Here is a 19835-nt window from a genome sequence, read left to right on the forward strand (position 1 = left end):
GGCCTTTTGTCACTTGTGTCATTTCTGTCCACTGCGATTCCCCCCCCATACACCTTAGGTAATTTCACACACACACACACACACACACACACACGAGTCCTCTCTCATTATTCAATTAAATACATCATTTTTCATGCATTCTTTAAAAAAAAAAAGCTCAGATCAACAAACGAATTTTTTTGCCAATTGTGTGTTGTTTTTACAAAACACACTCCCCCCCAATTACATTCTCACCCACCCCTCACTTTTTTTTGCAGAATTATAAATCATTCTACGGACAACATTAGAAGCAGCTTTCTGAGGAAACCTCAGAAGATGGTTTTCCATCCCCACTTGGGGGGGGGGAATGTATGCATTAACACAGGAGGGGCTTATTTTTGTTGGTTGCTGTTGGCAAAAAATATGAAAATCGCCTGGAGGACCTCAAAAAATGGGGGGGCACTTTGAAAGATCTAGATTGGGGGGAGTATATTGTGATGGAGAGTGAAAGAGGAAAAAGTGGGTGCGGGGAGTCCCGGCATTGTGAGTCTTCGAACTTTTTGCCCAAGCTAATATTATTTTGCCCAACTTTCCCCTCCCATACATTTTTTAAAATTATTTTCTCTCTCCCTGTCTCTCGCTCTCTTCCTTCATTGCCTGAAAAGCTGCACTCCTTAAGTCCTGGCGTCCCGATTTGTGATTACTTCGACTTTAGAAGCGAATCTTTTCCACTACACACATTAATTTAGAAGACTCTTTCTTTCCCCCTCTCCCCCCCTTTTCCAGTCAGGGGAGGTGTGTGTGTGTTTGTGTGTGCGCTCCCAAAGTGTCGTCTTTCCAGCCCCAAACAAGGTGCAACGAGGCGTTCTTCCTTCTAAGGGACTAGGAGACGCGTATCTTCTATCTTCACGTTTGGAAGGGGCTCTTTCCTCCCCCCCCCTTTCTTAAAGGCGAGGCGTGCATTCTGCCAGTGCTGTGGAGCAAACTCCCCTCTCGGACCCGCTCTGTTTAAACTTAAGAGTGTGCATATATAGGATTTTTAAAATATTATTGTTGTTATTATTATTTCTCTCCCCTGCCGCCTTTTCCAAAGCTCCACGCTCATAATACACAGGGGGCAAAATATATTTTTTTACAGATTGAGAAAGATCTGATCCTTCCGTCTTCCTTCCTTTTTGGGGGGGGTCTTCCCCTCTCTCTTCAGGTCCCCCCACACACACACTCCAGTAGTGACCACCCCTCGCTCTCTTTTCTAAAATCAATTTGCACAATCGCTTAGATAAATACCAGGAAGCTACGTTTTCATTGCCTAACGGGGGGCTCGCTTGGCTATTTCCCCCCCCATATAAAATTAAAAGCTATCAGATCAAGAAGAAGATGCAAGCGATTTGGGATCTTGAACAAGGCAAATATGTTTTGGGTATGTTTTATTCTCGTTTTTAAATTTCTCTCTCTCTAACTTTCTTTGCGACGTGGTTTGTGACTGTGCGTCTCTCTCTCTCTCTCTCTCTCTCTCTCTCTCTCTCTCTTATTTTAAACGCTGAAACCCTAAGCGCATTGCTTGGAAAGTAATGCCCTACGTTCAAATCCAGGGAACTTTGCTTCCGAAGTAAATGCGTTTGAGGATGGGTGGGTGGGTGAAAAAAAACTCTGCTTTCCAAGGTTATGAGGGGAGGGCGGGATTTCTTCCGGGGTTGGTGGGGGGGAGTTGGGGGTCGATGTGTAGTCTTTGCACCAACTGGTAATTGAGAGAAAAATGTTATCTGTGTGTGAATGTACGTATGTGGGTATGTGTAGTAACAAATAGGGTTCCCTATAAAGCTCTTTTCGAGCTATCCAGAGGACCCACCACCACCACCCCTCTTCCAGATCCGCTTCAAATTTGATGGTGATGAGTCAAAATCAGTACAATATCTGATGCTCGTATTGCTGTGGGCATAAACAGTGATGGAGGGCGGGCGTGAAGGACCTCTCTAAGGCAGGCGAGGGGTAGTGAGGAAGCTCCAAGAATTTGTAGCCACGTGCGTTTTGGCTTGGGTTTTTCCCCCCTTTCCAGAAGCAAACTGAGTTTCACGTCTAGCTTCTTTCTCTCTCCCCCCCCCCGCCCAATCCTTCCCCCTAAAAATTTCTGATTGATGGTAAAGTTAGGGGTACTCACCATTGCCAGGGGGAGTCTGTAGCCAATCCAGGTTTCGGGCGCAAAGTTGGGTTTGTTCCTTTTAATTGTCGAAGGGGGAGGGGGGCTTAATACTCATCAGGCTGATGTCACTTTGAAAAAACAAAAGCGGCGTGGAAAAACTCTAGACTTTCCCCGCCGCGAGAAATACGCGCGCGCGCACTCACTCACACGCGCTTCTCCCTGTTCAAGGAGGGTGGTGGGGGGAAAGATTCCTTACTCGTCCTATCTCACCTCCTCCTTTAAAAAAAAAAAAAGCGGTATCAACACCCTTTTTCGGAAGTTCGCGGGCTGGCTTTGCAAGTCCGGAGCTCACCCCCCCCCCAGCAAAAAAAAGAGGACCAGGCTCGTTAACTTGCAATCCACAGGAACTGATCAGATTAAAAACCTACAGAACTTCGGCGCTTGCTTCCTTCGCCCCCCACCCACCTTTTCTCCCCTTGTCTCGCCTTGCCTATGTGTTCCCCCCAAGTCCCTCTCCCTTTAAGAGCCGCGTTGCTTTGAAAGTTGGATTTTTTGTAAAGGCCGAGGAAAGACTTACGCTAGGGGGCAGACGTATACTGTACTTCTGGAGTCTTCCAACCGGTTCTCCCCCCCGCCCCCTACACACACTTCTGTCCTCTCTCTCTCTCTCTCTCCTAGCATATGTTCTAATTTAGCACTGTAAATTTTTCAGAGGGCCCGACTCTGACAGCCCCTGGTGATTTTCAAAGTACCACAAGCCAGTGGTTAAAAATTACATTGACTGGAAAGTTCAGAGTCGCACAAAGGAGGGCCACTTTCTCCCATTCATAGCTCTTGGGATGGAGCTGGGAGAGGGAGAGAAGACATGGAGCATTCATTGGGTCTTCACCGACGTGTATCCCCCCACCGATTTCACTTCAGGGGTCCAAACTTCGTGGCAAAGGAGCCAGGAAGAACTGAAGGGGTCTTCCTCCTCCTCCTCTTTTTCTTCTTGATTTACCCACCGCCACCACCCCACTTTTGTCAGCAAAAAGGGTTCCTTTTTCCCACCTTGTGAGCTCTACGGTTTTCTTTCAAAGATTCAGGCCCCTTTTGCTCTTTAACAGCCCAGATCTCTCGATGGTTGTACACCTGTCTTCAAAAAGGAGAAGGTGATAGGTGTTGTTAATATTGCTACCCCCAAAAAGGTACACAGTGGTCCGGAGCTTGTAAAGCTATAAATAAGGTCTGGAACTATAACTCATCTTTTTAAAATGGCAGTTATTGGTGATGAATTGATTTGAGCATCGTTCTCTCTAAGCGACTGCATGTAGCTGTGCAATGTGTGTGTGTGTGTATGTGCGTGTGTACACACACAGAGAGACAAAATTAACAACCGCTCAGCCGTGAACTCGCTAACTCCCCACCTCCGCCGTTTCTAATAGTTGCATCTTTTGGATGAGCAAATGTACATTATCAAAGCATTTGATGTTACAGCTTGAGTAAGCTGCGCCCATTTTAGCTTTCAATGACATGAATTAGTTGCTTTCTCCTTTTTTTACGATCGTACAGGAAAACGATTAATTCACAAGCGTCATTATTTTTCCTTGCCGATCTTTCTTTGGCAGTCTTTGCATTCGGCAGAAATAAACAAGGGATTTCTTCTGATGAAATAAGATATGACCATTTGCCTATATATGCTGCAATCACGCCTAGTGAACTGTGTTCCTCTATATCCTGAAACAAACATCCTCATCTGGTTTTATTTATTTATTTGGAAAGAGTGAATTGTGGCGCGCGCGTGTGTGTGTAGACAAGGCGCTAGTTCTCTGCAATCCTAGGGGCCGATGATTTCCATCTCTCCTGGATTCCAGAGAGCATCTTCGACTGTTTACAAGCGGCCAAGTCGTACTGATCTACACAACATTCCACAGCTCGCTTTGAAATTGACCATATGAAACGGACAGTATTGTCAAGTTTCTCGGCAGGGCCAGTAACAAGCAGAGTTCATATTACAACTTTCCTGCCTTCGTCCTAGCACCTGCGAGCTCAGCAACAGACATTTATTTCTTCAGCAGAAAGTGGTGGTGAATGTGGTGGTGGTGAATGTGGCAACATGATAGCGCTGGGCTGATGGAAAGGGTTGCAGCTAGTTGTGATCCAGATATTTGTCTCTGTACCTGGGATGGCCATTGTCTCATAGAATATGCCTCATGGACTATGTGTGTATGTATATATATAATCCCCATGTATATTTGCCAAGGAGCGTATATGTATGTATATGAGTGCTGTTATATAAATGTATACTCTCAGCCTATTTCTAGCTTTCCATTGATTGTTTTGACAGTCCTTCTGAGCAAATGTATTTCGTGGGAACAGTTGTCTGCGTGGAGGTCGGTTTCCTCCACACTGCAAGGACAGATCCATAGATAGGCGATGACTTAAATTTTTAACCTATAAAATTAAATCAAGTTGCAGAGGCTCCAGTGTAGTTCATAGTGCTTGCCTGTTTTGTTTTGAAATCCCTCCCCCCTTTTCTTCCTATTATCATAAAGAAGGAAATATTCGTCATTAAGAGAAAAGGGAACTTTGGATCTTCCCATTCCAATATAGGAAAAGGCTATAACTGTGTTTTTCTGTGTTTGATTAACTCCATCCTTTCTTTTTCTTTTTCTTTTTTTAAATCCTTCTATCATCGCCTTCCCCCTCAGAAGGCATCCGGGTTAGATGTGTTCCCATTTGGGAGTCTATACAGGCGGCGAGACCTGCGGTGTGTGTGTGTATTTGTATGCTAATTTTTTTCCCATTACTGTTTGGATCTTGGAGCAAAAGCAATGGATTCTTGGAATGCTAGAGATTTCAGGAAACAATGAAGTGTGTGGGTAACAATTCTGAGGACGGTTACCATATCCTCTGATGTCTGTGCCCCTATACATTGATCGATGTCGATCTAATGTATGTGTGTGAGGCACGCTGCTTTCAAAAAGATTCCTGCATGGGCTGAGCAAATGAGTGTATCTGCATCTTTGCCAAAGGACTAGTCTTCGCTAGAGTATTGGGAAGGCTGAGGCTTCTTGAACTAGAAAGGGAACTTATTGTCATGTTCGAAATCCAGTTTGAAATGTCTCCCTCGCACCACATCCACATATATATAAAGAAATGAGAGCAAGTTAGAGTTCATGTCCATAGAACTGCAAGATCATCACGACAAGGTTAGAGGGTTGCTTTCTTTCTTAAAGGGAGAAGTGCTTCATTTTTTAAAAGCTCTCAGCTGAGCTGCGTGCTATCTAGCAATTAAAAGTTCAGCCCACCTACCTGCAGAAGTTTAATCCGATATGGGCAGCGTTTGGGTCAATCAGTGCCAGCCCCGCTGCGACCCAGGCTGTATACAATACCGCGTTTGGCCACTTTCTTAAGCCCAGGCTTCTACAATCCCTTCCAACGCCACTGCACAGCTGAAATGACCCTTCCCTATAAGAACGAAATCACCCCCCCGCCCACCAACCTCAGCAGCAGCGGGATAAAGATGACAGAGCTGTCTCTCTTCCAAAAGCCCCAGCCTTTCAAAAGGCGATGAACCGAACGGTTGACTCCCGAGCAGAGTTCAGAAAACCCTGGTCTCACAAAGACCTGTCCACCATCATGTAAGAATCAGGGGTTTCCCGAACTCCCACCCCCTCTCTACACACACACACACACTTCTGCCTAGGAACTAAGCGCAAAATCAAGGCTATTTTTTTAAAAAAAAACATACTGGCCATAAGTAAAAATAAATATAATACATTTTTTAAAAGAGAAAAAAGAAGACTCTCCCCCCCACCTTCCAATCTTACTTTTGTTGCTCTGAATTTCAAAGCTGGGTTAAAGAAATGGGGGGGCGAGGAAGAGCAGAGGGAGAGAAAGGGCGCGCACGGGGGGTGTTGTTGAAAGGATAGGAAGAAGGAAAACGAACAACCAGAACCGAGCTCTCTTTAGGACCACGCGGACTTCTCCGGGCTCCAGCCATCCCAGCCGTGCACAAGGCTGAACTGCCCAATGAGGGGCGAGGGGAGGTCCGGGAGCTTTTGACCAGTCAAAGGCAGCCTCTTGCCTTATAAGGCGAGCGGTCGCCATGGCAACGTGTGCTAAGTTGCAGCCGTCGTGTCAAAGTTCACTATATAGAGCGCTGGGTGAGCTGATCGCGGAGAAAGCGTCCGCCACTCTCCTTAGCCCGGCTCCTATAAACCACATTCACTCCTTTTAACCCCCCCTTCACCTACCCACCCACCCACCCTTCTTAGCATATTTGATCACTGGGATTCTCGCTCTGTTTCCCTCTCTCTTTTCTCTCCCCCAATCTTCTTTTTCTTACAACCCCCCCTCTCTCGTCTTTTTTTGGCTCCCCTCCCCCTTTACCTTTTTGTGTGTGTGCAACATTCTCTCTCTCTCTTCGCTCCTCTCTTCTCCCTGCAAGATCTGCCCCCTCCCCGCCAAGCCACCGCTCAAAATCTTTACTTTTGCATGCATGCGTGAATTCGTGCATGCATGCATGCATTCAAAAAATAATAATTAAAAAATCTGCTGCATTTTTTCCTTCTGATATTTATTATTGTTGTTGTTATTATTATTTTTTGCTCCCTCAACAACACCCACTCCGGCCTCCACCTCCTCCCCCCTCCTTGCACTCTTTTCATCATTCTCCCTAGCTGAGGGAGTGGGGGGGGCGTTGGGGGCTTCTAAGCTTGGGGAGAGTTCACTCTTCTCTTCTCTCCCCCCCCCATCGCCGCCGCCGCCGCCGCCGCCGCCGCCTCCCTCTCTCCCTCTCTCCCTCTCTCCCTCCCTCCCCCTTCCCCCTCCCTCTCCCCCCTCTCTCCCCCCTCTCTCTTTCCTCTCCTCCTCCCCTTATCGCCCCATGTGTTGTGCGAGGAAGCAGCTTTGCTAAAGAGACCCACTTGCGAAAGAAACGGGAGCAGCATAAGGCACCAGCGAGCGGCGGCGGCGGCAGCAGCGGGAGCAGGCGGCGGCGGTGGCGGCAGCAGCAGCAGCGAAAGAGAGAAAGAGAAAGAAAGAGAGAAAGAAAAGAGCTAGAGGAGCCGAGAAAGGCACCAGGAGGATCCAGGCGGCGGGAAAGAAAGAAAGAAAGAAGGAAAGAACCCCGAAGGCTCTTCGTATTTTGCGCGCGTGTGTGTGTGTCTTGTGTGCGCGCGCGCGTGCTTTTTGTTTGGTTCAGGCTTTTTCCTTTCCTCTCTCTCTCTTCCCCCCCCTCCTCCTCCTCTCCCTCTCCCTGGTTGATGCTTCTGCAGCTTCGCCAAACTCCAAGCGGGGCATCCGATCCCAACACTCGCGCCGCCGCCGCCGCCGCCTGCGACGACAGCAGCAGCAGCAGGGCGACGACGAGGGGCAGCAAGGACGGGTCTCCGGAGCGCCGCGCCGAGCGTGGGGTCTCCGCTCGCTCTCCTCCTCCTCCTACGGCCGCGCGCCGGAGCTGCTGCCGGAGCTCCGGGCCGTGGGGCGGCGGCGGCGGCGGCTTCGAGCTTTCCCCCCTCGCTGGCTTTAGATGGCTTTCCTGAATGGCTGACTGCGGGCTTCTTTGGATCTGGCCCCCAGACGCCGTCCTCTCCCCCGGCAACTCCGCTCGGCTCCAAGAGAGGGAGGGAGGGGGGGACCTGTGAAGAGAATCGCCTCTCTCTCTCTCTCTCTCTCTCTCTCTCTCTCTCTCTCTCTCTCTCTCTCGCATTTTTTTTACTTTTCTTCCTCTTTTGCTACCAGACAATCGCCTCGAACCCATTTTCCCAGCTCCCCTTCCTCCTCCTCCTCCCTCGCTCTTTTCCCTTTTTCCTTCTTTGTCTTTTTCCCTCCTCTTTCTTAGTCCACTTTTTAAAAAAAAATTAGTGGCCCTCCTTATTGACTGTTTTGGGGGGCTGCCCTACAAGGACAAAAGAGGAGAAAAGGGGGAAATAAAAAGAACTGCAAATTAAATTAAAGGAAAGGACCAGAGAGGAAAAGCAGAAGGGGAAAAAAATAAACACCCGCCACACACACCCGAAGAACTTATAGAGAAAGAAAGAAAGAAAGAAAGAAAGAAAGAAAGAAAGAAAGAAGCTTGCCAACGGGAATAGTGGTGGAGAGAGAGAAAAAGAGAAGGAAAAAATAAAATTAAAGGTGGACTAATATATATATATATAGAGAGAAATAGATATATCTCTAAGTCGACTCCCATCTGAAGAACCAGGGCCTGAGCCGTCTGAAGAAGCGGATCTGCTGGCAACTGAAAGCTACGGGGGGCGAGCGCTTTGGCCAAGGTGTCCCTTAGATATGGCAATGGTAGTTGGCGCGTGGCGAGACCCACAGGACGATGTGGCCGGGACGCAGCCTTCGCAAGCGCCCCCAGTGCCTGGACCACCGACGGGAGCCCCCCACACCCCGCAGACGCCGGGCCAAGGGGGCCCTCCCAGCACCCCAGCCCAGACCAACCAAGGCAGCCAGTCAAACCAGGGCGACAAGCAGCAGCAGCAGCAACAACACATCGAGTGCGTCGTCTGTGGGGACAAGTCCAGCGGCAAGCACTACGGGCAATTCACGTGTGAAGGCTGCAAGAGTTTCTTTAAGCGGAGCGTCCGCAGGAACCTCAGCTACACGTGCCGCGCCAACCGGAACTGTCCCATTGACCAGCATCACCGCAATCAGTGCCAATATTGTCGCCTCAAAAAATGCCTCAAGGTTGGCATGAGACGGGAAGGTATTGGAATTTCATTTGTTTTCCACTTCTCAACACCCTGCGGGGAGGGCAAGAGCGGGAGATGGGGGAGGGGAGGTTCCTGGATTTGCCTGCCTGTGTAAACATAGACCAGCGTGTGGTGATGAGGACTAGGGTCATATATTTTCTATGATGCAAAACGTGCTCCTTCTGTGCTTTGCTTTTGCCATGGCCTGGGATCTGGGGTGTGTGTGTTGTGGTGGTGGTTGCCCTTCAGGAAAAGAGGGTTAGGTTTTAGAGGGCAAGCAAACGTCGTGTTTGTATCCTTTTTCCTGGTGAGCACCGACTGACTTTTTGATTCCAACAGAAGGCAGATTCCATTAAAAAAAAAATTTACTGTCAACCCACTCCCTGGTACACAGTTCCCATCCCCCGAAATGCTGAGGATAAGATCTCAGAATGGATCCGGTGAGGTCGAGTAAAAAGGGGGATCCTTTCCAACGGCGGGGAGAGTCATGCTGGGCGAGGATCCCAACAGCGATCCTCAAGCCAAACACCACCTAAACAACGTGCAAGCTAACCTTAGACAGGGCTACGTAACTTCTGCCCCCCCCTCCCAACACTGCTAATCATAATAATAAATCCATCCATCCATCAATCGCCAGGGGTTCCCTTCGCTTTGGAATTCCAGCCTGCTCCACGATCGCCCGGCCTTTATCCTGCCCGTTCTCGTCCCAGCGAGAAAGCTTTTTCTCTCTCTCATTCTGGAACGCAGACGCGGGGTCCCTTTTGGCTTCTGCCGCTGATAAAATCATAGCGATTTCATTTATGTATTAATTTTTTTCCCCTCGCGGGGGGCTGAGAACATAGAAGAGACAGAAGGGGGGGAGGGAATCTGGGATCTGAGGCACCGGAAGGAAACAAAACATGATCATAATAAAGAGTTTAAAACCACGGAGGGAGCGCCGAGGCTTTCTGAGCAAAATGGAGCTCTGTGGAGGAAGATTCCAAGCGAGCCTGTAGCTTCCTAATGGCGTTGTGCTCTTCTCTCTCCCCCCCCCCGCCTCCTCCTCCTCCTCCTCCCAACCTCCGGTGTCTGGATTATGTTTGAGGGTTAAGGGCTGCCCTCCTTCGCTTGCTGCAACGCTCAGTCTCCACCTTGGGCCACGTTGGAGCCAGATCCGACCCCCTGAAAAGTACCCCCTCTCTACCCACCTTCCCGTCTTCCTTTTTTTTAAAAAAAATCTCCCCCTCCCCCTGCGGGTGTCTCTTTCCCTTTCATTTTCTCTCTCTCTGTCACCATGTAAATTTATGAACCAAATGAAAGGCCTACTTTCCATAAAAACAGCGGATCCTGGGGGTTCCCAAAGGTTCTCCCCGCCGCCGCCGCCGATTGAATGGCGTAGGTGGGAAAAGACATTAACAATAGACCTTGCTATTTTATTTTATTTTGGGGACGCGTGCGATTGCAGTTTTAATTTTCTCTCTTTCCTTTTAAGATAGTTTGGGCTATAGTTAATTTAAAAAAAAGGAAGCAACCTCCCCTTCTTCTTAGAAAGAGGCGCTTGGGGAAGAATGGGGAACGAGTTGGCCTCTTGTTTGCCTATTATTATTATTATTATTATTATTATTATTATTATTATTATTATAAGACTATTAGAGGAGAAGGGAATTAGGGCAAATCAGAGAAAGGGTGTTTTGAGATTTCCTGGATGTGTTTTGCTCCCTGGCTGGCGAGGGAAGGGGCATTCCTTTTCGCCACTTTCTTGATCCTCCCCCCAAAACTGTTGATTCCCCCTTATCTATCCCCCCCCCCAGAAAGAGGATTTGGATTTAACACTCGCTGTGATATTTCCTGAAGCTTTGATTGCTGCTATTTTCAGCACATTGGGGAGGCATGACCCTGGCTCTCTGCACCTCCATGACCCTTGTGGGTCTCTTTAATTCACCTCCCCCCCTTCAATCTGAGACCCTTTCCCCCTCCTTCCCCCACCCACCCCCCCAAAAAGTGGTTTCAGATTTGATAGCACCAGAAGACACTTTTTTAGCAATTCAGATATTAATTGCTGTAGTTTCTTCCTTATTTACTGCAGCCGTCCAGAGGGGCAGAATGCCACCCACACAGCCGACCCACGGCCAGTTCGCCTTAACCAACGGGGACCCCCTGAATTGCCATTCGTACCTCTCCGGATATATCTCCCTGTTGCTGAGGGCAGAGCCTTACCCGACTTCCCGCTTCGGCAGTCAGTGCATGCAACCCAACAACATTATGGGCATCGAGAACATTTGCGAGTTGGCAGCTCGGATGCTTTTCAGCGCCGTGGAGTGGGCCCGGAATATCCCTTTTTTCCCCGACCTCCAAATCACAGACCAGGTGGCCCTACTGAGGTTAACCTGGAGTGAGTTGTTTGTCCTGAACGCCGCCCAGTGCTCCATGCCCCTCCACGTCGCTCCTCTCCTGGCTGCCGCCGGCCTCCACGCCTCGCCCATGTCAGCCGACCGAGTTGTAGCCTTTATGGACCACATACGAATCTTCCAAGAACAGGTCGAGAAACTTAAGGCCTTACACGTGGATTCGGCGGAATATAGCTGCTTGAAGGCCATCGTCCTTTTCACCTCAGGTAAGGCGCAAGGCCGCTCCGGGGGTGTTGGAGGAGAGGGTGGCTTCTTGCAGAGAAACCCGTAAATCCACCATCATCATCACCACCACCACCACTCGGTCTTTCCAGGCTTCCTCGTTCGTATGTTTGTTTTCTTCCGTGAGAAAATTGGCAACACAACTAAGATGTCCACCGCAATGTTTGGAAGGGGCGGGAGGGGGAGAGGAGAGGAGAGACGGGCAGATTACAGGTCCCGTCCTAGATCATGTTTACTTGGAAGTAAGTCCCGCTGTGTCCAGGGTTAGTTGAAGTGTGTCTGGGATTAAAGCAAAGAAAGGAAGAGAGGGGAAGAGAGAGGCCTTGGGCAAATATGCTGTCTTCAGTTTTAATGCAATATGGACAGAATGACTTTTTTATCGAGCCATGTAGAGTCCCTGGGGTTTTTGGGGGGGGGGGTAGATTTTCATTAATAATCCAAATAAAACAACCTCTGGGTTGGTGCAGGTAAAGGCTAGCAGGCTGATAAATAACTAGAGCGTGCTAGTATCTTTTTAAAAATATATATTTGGATTGATTATTTTTTCTTTAAAAAAAATGAATGGAATTATTAGTCAAGCAGAGAACCTACATAGAAGCGGACAGGGAATCACTGAAATCAAAAGCAGGTTTGAAGGCCATAAGAAAAGGTGTATGGGTGAAGTGCAAGGAGAGTCTCCAATGAACAAATCGATCAGATTCTGGAAAGGGTGAGGTTGAATAAACTCTCATTATAGGACCTGACGGCGCCTCGGAGGAGTTTGTTGTCAGGGGGAAGTAAGCGTGGTTGATCCTTGGTTAGCAATGGCTAGAGGATTTGCGGGGAGGGGGGAAGCAGTTTTTAAAAAGTGTGTTTGGAATTCAGGTTGTTGTTCCCTAAACAACAGCATAGCAGTAGTGGCAATACTAATCAATAACAGCCGCAGGGGTGGCAGGTGATAAAAGGTGCTTGCAGCTGTAGTTGCTGAACTGCACAATTCTGTTTCTGTTCCACCCTTTTTAAAAGTAGTGCATGTTGAAAAGGTGTCAGAGTGCGATCGTATATACACATTTACCTGGGAGTAAGCCTCACATAAATAGGTAGGGTTTACATCTGAGTAGACATGTATAAATTTGCACTGTCAAACAACCAACAGTGCCAAAACGGGGGGGGGGGGGAGAGCGAGAGCGAGATTGAGATTGAGATTGAGATTTCAGTGCCAACTTTTGCTGCATATAAATAGCACTACAGTTATAAAACAATAATGGAATGCATGATGAAATCTAATTAGCTGTGGTTCAACCTGGGTGAGTAATATATCTGATATTAACTCTGGAGGCAAAATAATTTCAAGACATACTTCCTTTTTTAAAATTACAATTCACCCGGTCAGGCTATTGACAGTGTGCCAGATAACTAGGAATATGTATGTGTGTGTGTGTAATATATATATATATATAGTTATATGTATTTTGTAAGTAATGGGACAGCTTGCGGAAGTGGTCATGTGATATGCACATGAATGGAGGCAAGATCTGTAAAGTAATTACTCATGGGATGAGATTATATATATCTATATCTATCTATCTATATATCTATATCTATATATATCTATCTATATATATATATATATATATATATATATATATATATATATATATATATTAAAATTCCCTTGACATCAGGAAACAGGCCAAGAAAACTGCCGTGTATGTGGGAAAATTAGGATCTACAATCCAGTCCTTGTTATGTTAAGGGAGGCCTGAGGAATATAAGTGCCTTTCTGGACATTGTCCAAAATTTAGGTCGTGACCTGAACTTCCTTTTATATATTACTGCTTTCCACAGTTACACCTCTGCCTCTACGGCCCAAATATGCGTTACCCGCCTAAATTACTTGAGCTCAAAGGTGATCGATTATCAGGGACAATAGTAGAAAGGAACAGTATGCTTGAGTCTGTATGTCTGTGTGTGCGCCTGAGTCTACTCTCAAAAGGAAACAATCTTTCCTTCTTGAAGATCTTCTCAGAGCCTTGTAAGGCCCACAGATCAAACCCCAAACAGTTGGTTCTAAACATGTTGTTGGGTGAATTAGTGTGATTAATATTGTTACCTTTGTGGGAAGCTCCTGCCTGCTGTTGTCTAAAGTGCGAAATTTATGACTGTTTGCAAAATGTGGATCTGTGTGGAGATTGCCTTTCCAGCCTAGATAAAGCTTCTGTTATCTGATTTTGTGGGGTTATAAAACATGGGGGTAAAACGGATGCGGGGATTTGCTGGCTAAGGCGCCCCAAGAGCACTGGGGCTGAGGTGTGGTTAAACGCGGAGAGATTCCTATGACATTTGCTGGGACTTTCTGCAGAATATATATGCATGTGTTAGTACTTTGCCCGGCTAGCTAAGGTCACAACCTGAGCGAAGGCAGTTTGCGATTCAAAAGGACTTCATTGTATTTTAGCCTGTCAAAAGTGGGGCGATATAGAATGCAGAACGTGACAGTGGTTTCAATTTGTTTTGAAACCTTTTTTATTTTTATTTTTTAAAAATAATTCTGTGTTTTACGGATACATTCTTTTTTTAAAAAAAGAAAAAGTATATATTTGTATGTTTGGAAAGAAAGGCGAGGATAGAAAGAAGGAGGGGGGAGAGAAAAAGAGAGGGGGAGAGAGAAACAGCTCTAATGAAGAGAGCGATCAGAGTTTGCTTGGCTGCCCTTGAATAGGCTAAACTGACAAGATCAGTTTTAAAGGACCACTTAAATCACTTTCAAAGACTGAGGGAAACGGCGGTGTCTCCTTTAGGGGAGAATCGCTTTTTTGGGTGCGGGGCACCATTATCCTTAGCTGAGCCATTCTATGAACGTGTGTGGGTTGTATGCCTTCTTTCTGTCTGAAACTCCTTTTCCTGGCCTTGACGAGTAGACTCGGCGCAATTGTTTTCCGAATGTGTGCCTGTGTGTTGGGAGGGAAGAGGATGCCTTCTCTTTCCCCCCTTCTCCCTCCTCCCTCCACATCCCAGTGCAATGAAAACATGGAGAGATCATAGAGAGGGCAGGGAACTCATTTTAAAATCAGGACCTTAGGCCAAAACCGGCGGGGCAGATTTCTGGATTTTCGCACGCGCTTCGAGCTCCCTTCCTCTTGAAACCGAAAGAAAAGTATGGGAAGATCCAAACGCGTGTTTACTCGAAGAAAGGCCTGCTGGATTCAGTGGGACTAGCTCCCTACCGAGTAGGCGTGCAGAGGACTGCAGCATGACCCTCCTCTCCTGAAGCGTGGCTATGACTGTAGCTCCAACAGGACTTCACTTGGGCTGGATCGTGTCTCCGGGGCGCGCGCTTCTTCAGAAGTAAGAAGACTCGGCTTCAGCGGGCCCGACTTTCAAGGGGCGGGGGAGTCTGTAGCATTGGGGAGATGGATGCCTACCCTTGCGCAGAGCGCCCCAAATAATGTTTGCTTCCAAGTTTCAGGGGACTTCCGTCGCTAGGGAATGCAGATAGGGGTCCTAGCCTGAGAGAAATCCAGTTCTAACTACGTTTACTGGGAAGCAAATCCCACCAGATTTCAACAAGAGGGTCTACATTAGAATGCTTACGACTTAGCAATTGTTGTTGTTGTTGTTAAGGTGGCTGGGGGAAGTGATGGGTTTTTTTTAAAAAAAAACATTATAAAAGAAAACGATGCCTTGTCTCATACTGACGACAGTTTCTCCCGCCCATCTCTCTTTGAAACCCGTTTTCTTCTAGATGCGTGTGGTCTGTCCGACGTAGCCCACGTTGAAAGTTTACAAGAGAAGTCCCAGTGTGCGTTGGAAGAGTACGTGAGGAGTCAGTATCCAAACCAACCCACGCGATTTGGAAAACTGTTGTTACGCCTTCCGTCTCTCCGCACCGTCTCTTCCTCAGTCATAGAGCAATTGTTTTTCGTCCGTTTGGTAGGTAAAACCCCCATAGAAACCCTTATCAGGGATATGTTACTGTCTGGAAGCAGTTTTAACTGGCCCTACATGGCCATTCAATAAAGAAAAAAAATGTTGGAGAGAGGAGAAAAAAGCAAATCCGCAGATGAGAGAATTTGGGGAAAAAATGGAAAATTTGGAACAGAGGATTTGCGAGTGACATTGGGGTCTGGCGATTGGTTAAACGTCCTTCAGCTAAGCAAGGGTGTTACATCTTGGCTAAAAAAAAGAAGATGATAATTTGAATGGACTATGGATAATAATTATTAAAAAAGACTTGTGAAATGAACTTTTTACAGACTGCATTAAGAATTCCCCTGTTGTTCAGCAGTTGCTACTCTCTCTTTCTCTCTCTTTGGTTGTTTTTAAAAGGGGGGGATGAATTGTTTTCTTTTTTTCTTGTTTTCGGGGGTGTGTGTGTTAAACTTATAACACAATCTCTCGCTAAAAGTGCATTTAAAGGAAATCTGGAGGAAATTAACAGAATTGAAGCAAGTCTCTCTTTCACTCCCTCTCTTTTCCAAATTATTATTTTTTCCCATGATGTCTGTATACCTATAGGGTTTTGTTTTCTTTTTGTTTTTTCTGGTTCCAAACCAGTTATTTTTCCCTGTGGTTCTATAATTTTGATATAATTTTGGCTTCATTTTTTTTTAAAAAAAACCTGTGTATCCTTTAAATATATATATATGTTCTGAAAGAATTAAAACTGTCTTGGAAAGGTTTATGAGAAGAACATAAAAGGAGAGAGAGAAAAATTCCCCACAATACTAGGAAAGATGGAAGCGCACTTAAAACCGGTCAGCCAAAATTTAGCTCCAAGCTACAACAGCTATAATTATCTAGACCCAATGAAAGAGAACCACATCCCCCCTCCAGCTCACCTGCCCTTGACTAGGTTTTATATATATATATATTTTAAAGACAAAACGTGAATTTTGGAAGGGAATGCATATTTCTTGGAGGGAGAAGGAATTGTGTCTAAGACACAATACAGTTTTGATGAAAATACACACACACACACACACACACACACACACACACACACACACACATAAGGAATCATCACAAAGTGAATTTTTTTGTAATTTGAATGAAATTGGGTTCTGCCTAGTTGTTCTGAATTGTTACCAAGTTCCTCTATCTGTTTGTATATTTGCAGGCTCTTTGTATTATAATACTTGTTGATATTTTCCCTTTTTTAAAGAAAAAAGAAAAAAAACCATTGAATTCAGCATGACAAAAAATAACACTACTGTTGGCACTTATAGATAATGTGGTTGATTCAGTATCTTAGAGTTTACAGTTTTTGTGTTTTAAAGGAAAAAAGCTGAAGGTTTTTTTTTAAGTGCAACATTTCTGTATACTGTAAAAGTTATAATAACTGAAAACTGTTTGGTCCAGTCTTTGTGTGTTATATTCCAAGGAAAAATTGAAAGTATTCAGAAATTAAAATATTATTTGATATCTGACTTCTTGTATGGCTCTCCTAAATGTCTTGGGGTAAAATATCCACATTTATTCTGCTGTTGAAGAGGTCTTTGGATAGGTAGACTCAGCTTCACAATCAGCTTACAACACAACAGGTGTTGTGTGTGTGTGTGTGTGTGTTTTCCTTGTAGAATAAATGGTGGTGGTGATGGCAGGAAGTTCCAGCTGCAGCTTCTTGTTAATTTTGTCTTTATGAGTTTGCCAACCTGATCTTAGGCATGTTAGCACACAAAAAAGTCACAAAATATGCATAGAGTACGTAGGATTGCAGCCTCAGATGGCAGCATCTCATTTCCCCTTATCCTCTTGTTGTTTACAAAAAAGTTGGTTGCAGAGGGGATGGTAAAAAGGAATGGCCTTGTTATTTCTGTCACACTTAAGTGCCTACATAGGAACTGATACACACACACACATGCATACACGCATGTCTTCTGAGCATACAGTCTGGTTCAAGCAAAGTGGCGCTGTTGAAAATGTAGGTCATTTGTTCCCTGTGAATCCTAATGTCTGTATCATGGAGAAGAATTCTGGAGTTGTTCTCTGTTGGTTGTCACTGAGAGATCTTCTCAACTGAGAAGTGGGTTTGCATAGTTTACTCTCCTCACACACCCCCTTTTTCTTTCTTTTAGAGAGACAGAGATTCTTGGACCATAAGAGGGAGCGTGTGTGTATGTGTCTCTTTGCTTGTCAGAGATGTATATATAGGGCCATGTAGCATTTTAACAGAAGGACTTATAGGAACATGTATCCTGAACCTAACCGTGATTAGGAGTAAGTTACTTCCCCACTCCACCCCTAGACACCATACTTAAGGCTGTGCGGGCTTACTTCATAGTAATAGGGATTTACTTCGAAGTAAGCATGCAAAGGATTGTGCTGTCAACTGGATGGCAAATGTTTCACCCCTATAGACGGAGTCAAGATCAGAATCCCACTGAAAGTCTTGGCTCCACATTCCTTTGCCCCAGAATAACTCAGAAAAACCTGACCCCAACCCCACAGACAGTCAGGTCCTTTCCCCGCCCCCCACCTCAGCCATCCAAAGCAGACCTTCAAAAGCCTCGGCGCTTGCGTGTCGTGCGTTTGTCTAGGAGGAGGGAATGGGAGGTGGACTCCACCCGCTGCTGGCCTGGAAACTCATGGAACGTGTATCTCAAATGCTCTGGGACCCTTGTCCCTCCGTGAGGCTTTGCCCCCTCCCCAGCCACACATTCCTAGCCCCGTTTGGTGTCGTCCATCCTGAGCTTTCCAAATGGGAAATAGCCCCTCTGAACGCTTCAGCTGTGCCTTTGCTTCAGCTAGATGTATCTGGACCAGGCATTGTGTTGTTCAGATTTATTTATTAAAATAATGGCTGCCCGGCTTCTCCTCGGAACTCAAGGCTCTTTTGATATACAGAGATAAATGGGCTTGCTAGCTTCGGGGGATGATCTCCGGCTGTAACAGCACTTTTGCTGGTTGTTTCTCCTGGAAATGGTGTGCGTGCGTGAATGGACATAAGAGGGGAGGAGAGCTGGGTTTACCCTCCTAAATTTCCCCCTTTTCCTGCTTGTTTCAGTGTGTGATTCTCAACAATCATTTATTGTACATGTGTTTACTTGAGCACTGCTATTTAAGATGTTCAGATCTCTCTCCCCCCCCTTCTCTTTCTTTCTTTCTTTCTTTCTTTCTTTCTTTCTTTCTTTCTTTCTTTCTTTCTTTCTTTCTTTCTTCTTACATTCGGACACCTGGGTTGTTGCTGTTGAGGGTTGTTGTTACTCTATCCACCTGTCTCTCGTTGCGTTGCTTTCCTTCCTTTCCTCCCTAACAACTTCCTAATCATGCTTGGACTGGAGAGAAGAGGGCAGGAAAGAATTGAGTGCGCGTGTATTTATATTTATATATAAGTTTGTTTAGAGGCCTTCAGATAGGTTTGAGTTTATGGCATTTAAGGAAAGTGTTTCTTTGCCTGCTGAGTTGGAACAAAGGAGCTGCCCCCCCCCCCCCAGCGATGGAAGTGGACAAAGGAGGTGGGCTAGGATTCAGAAGGAGTCCCATGTGAAATTGACTAGCTCTTTTTAAAACAGCTGGTAAATATGGGTAACTCTCTTGAAGTGTCTGGAGATTATATATATATAATCCGAGTTCTTCCTCTCCCCTCGCCTTCCCAGCACCAATGCTGGAGCTGTAGGCGCAATTATTAAAGTGTCTCTCGGCTTAAAGAACAACAGAGAGAAGAGCTTTAAAAATTCGATTAAAACATTTTTATTGTTGCTATTGAAAGCACATAGGAGAAAGCTCTCTTTCCGTCCACTCTTCTCCCCCCCCCCACCTCTCTCTCTTACACACACTTTTCTGATTTTCTCTTTCCATCCTCCTACCCTCTAGCAATTAACTTCACTACACGGGACAAGGAGTGTAGGAGGAGGAGAGGCGAGAGGAAATCTTCTCTCCAGAGTGAAAAAAGGTTTTGGGATCCAGCCTGCCTAAAGGGAGCACGGGCGGAGACTCCCGCCAAGGAGATCGAAGGCTTTAAAGACAGGCGAGCGAGCGAGCGAGCGCACACGGCACTCACACGCAGGCGAGTTTAAAAGGCTACTTCGGTAGAATCGCGTCTTCTGGGCCTGCCTGACGCTCGCTCTCCCCCCCCCCCCCGCAATGACTGGGCAGACAGCAGATCGTCCCTCTTAAGAAGTTGGATTCGTCCTAAATGGCATTTTTGGGGAGAGGAGGAAAGATGTTTGCGGTGTGTGGAGGGGGGAGGAGGAGAAAAGATAACGCGTGTGAAAGTATTGCCTTGAATTGTCCTATTAATTCAGCCAACATGGCGTCTCCCAGAAGTGTATTGCAGAGAGAGGGAGAAACGGAGAGTCCTGCTAGGCAAAAGGAATCGCATTGTGATGGGGAGTGAGATCTTTGTCTTCATTGTGGTGATGAAGTCAGGAGGAGGCTGGGATTTACACAAAATCTGCAAGCAGCAGGCACCTCATATATATATATATATATATATATATATAT

At 46.2% G+C, this 19835-nt stretch overlaps 1 protein-coding gene and 1 long non-coding RNA gene across 9 annotated transcripts in view; one reads left to right on the forward strand and one right to left on the reverse strand.

The window, feature by feature from the left end:
• Window positions 1–5554, reverse strand: part of LOC133369924 (uncharacterized) — a 60383-nt gene extending 54829 nt beyond the window's left edge. For 4 of the 5 annotated variants that reach the window (XR_009759022.1, XR_009759024.1, XR_009759025.1 and 1 more), the window contains exon 1: window positions 2138–2570. This is a non-coding gene — a long non-coding RNA (uncharacterized LOC133369924). Of the gene's footprint in view, window positions 1–2137; window positions 2571–5413 lie in introns of those variants that run through there. The other variant, XR_009759023.1, reaches the window with a different exon arrangement.
• Window positions 1327–16398, forward strand: NR2F2 (nuclear receptor subfamily 2 group F member 2). Of its 4 annotated transcripts, none has more exons than XM_061595698.1 (3): window positions 1327–1399; window positions 10868–11395; window positions 15136–16398. In XM_061595698.1, the coding sequence occupies exons 1-3, from the start codon at window positions 1357–1359 to the stop codon at window positions 15408–15410; spliced, it is 846 nt and encodes a 281-aa protein (XP_061451682.1). In that variant the 5' UTR covers window positions 1327–1356; the 3' UTR covers window positions 15411–16398. The 4 variants fall into 4 exon arrangements, with proteins under 4 accessions (XP_061451682.1, XP_061451680.1, XP_061451681.1 ...); XM_061595696.1 differs by lacking the exon at window positions 1327–1399 and adding an exon at window positions 6336–8816 and having other exon boundaries at window positions 10847–11395; XM_061595697.1 differs by lacking the exon at window positions 1327–1399 and adding an exon at window positions 6340–8816.
• The last annotated feature ends 3437 nt before the right edge of the window (window positions 16399–19835 follow it).

The sequence above is a fragment of the Rhineura floridana genome, chromosome 14 (assembly GCF_030035675.1).
Source record: "Rhineura floridana isolate rRhiFlo1 chromosome 14, rRhiFlo1.hap2, whole genome shotgun sequence".
Lineage (NCBI taxonomy): Eukaryota > Metazoa > Chordata > Lepidosauria > Squamata > Rhineuridae > Rhineura > Rhineura floridana.

Coding starts and splice junctions, on each gene's coding strand:
- NR2F2 (XM_061595696.1), top strand. CDS start 8,393: ATGGCAATGGTAGTTGGCGCGTGGCGAGACCCACAGGACGATGTGGCC. Junction 8,817..10,846: donor GGTTGGCATGAGACGGGAAG/GTATTGGAATTT, acceptor TAATTGCTGTAG/TTTCTTCCTTATTTACTGCA. Junction 11,396..15,135: donor CATCGTCCTTTTCACCTCAG/GTAAGGCGCAAG, acceptor GTTTTCTTCTAG/ATGCGTGTGGTCTGTCCGAC.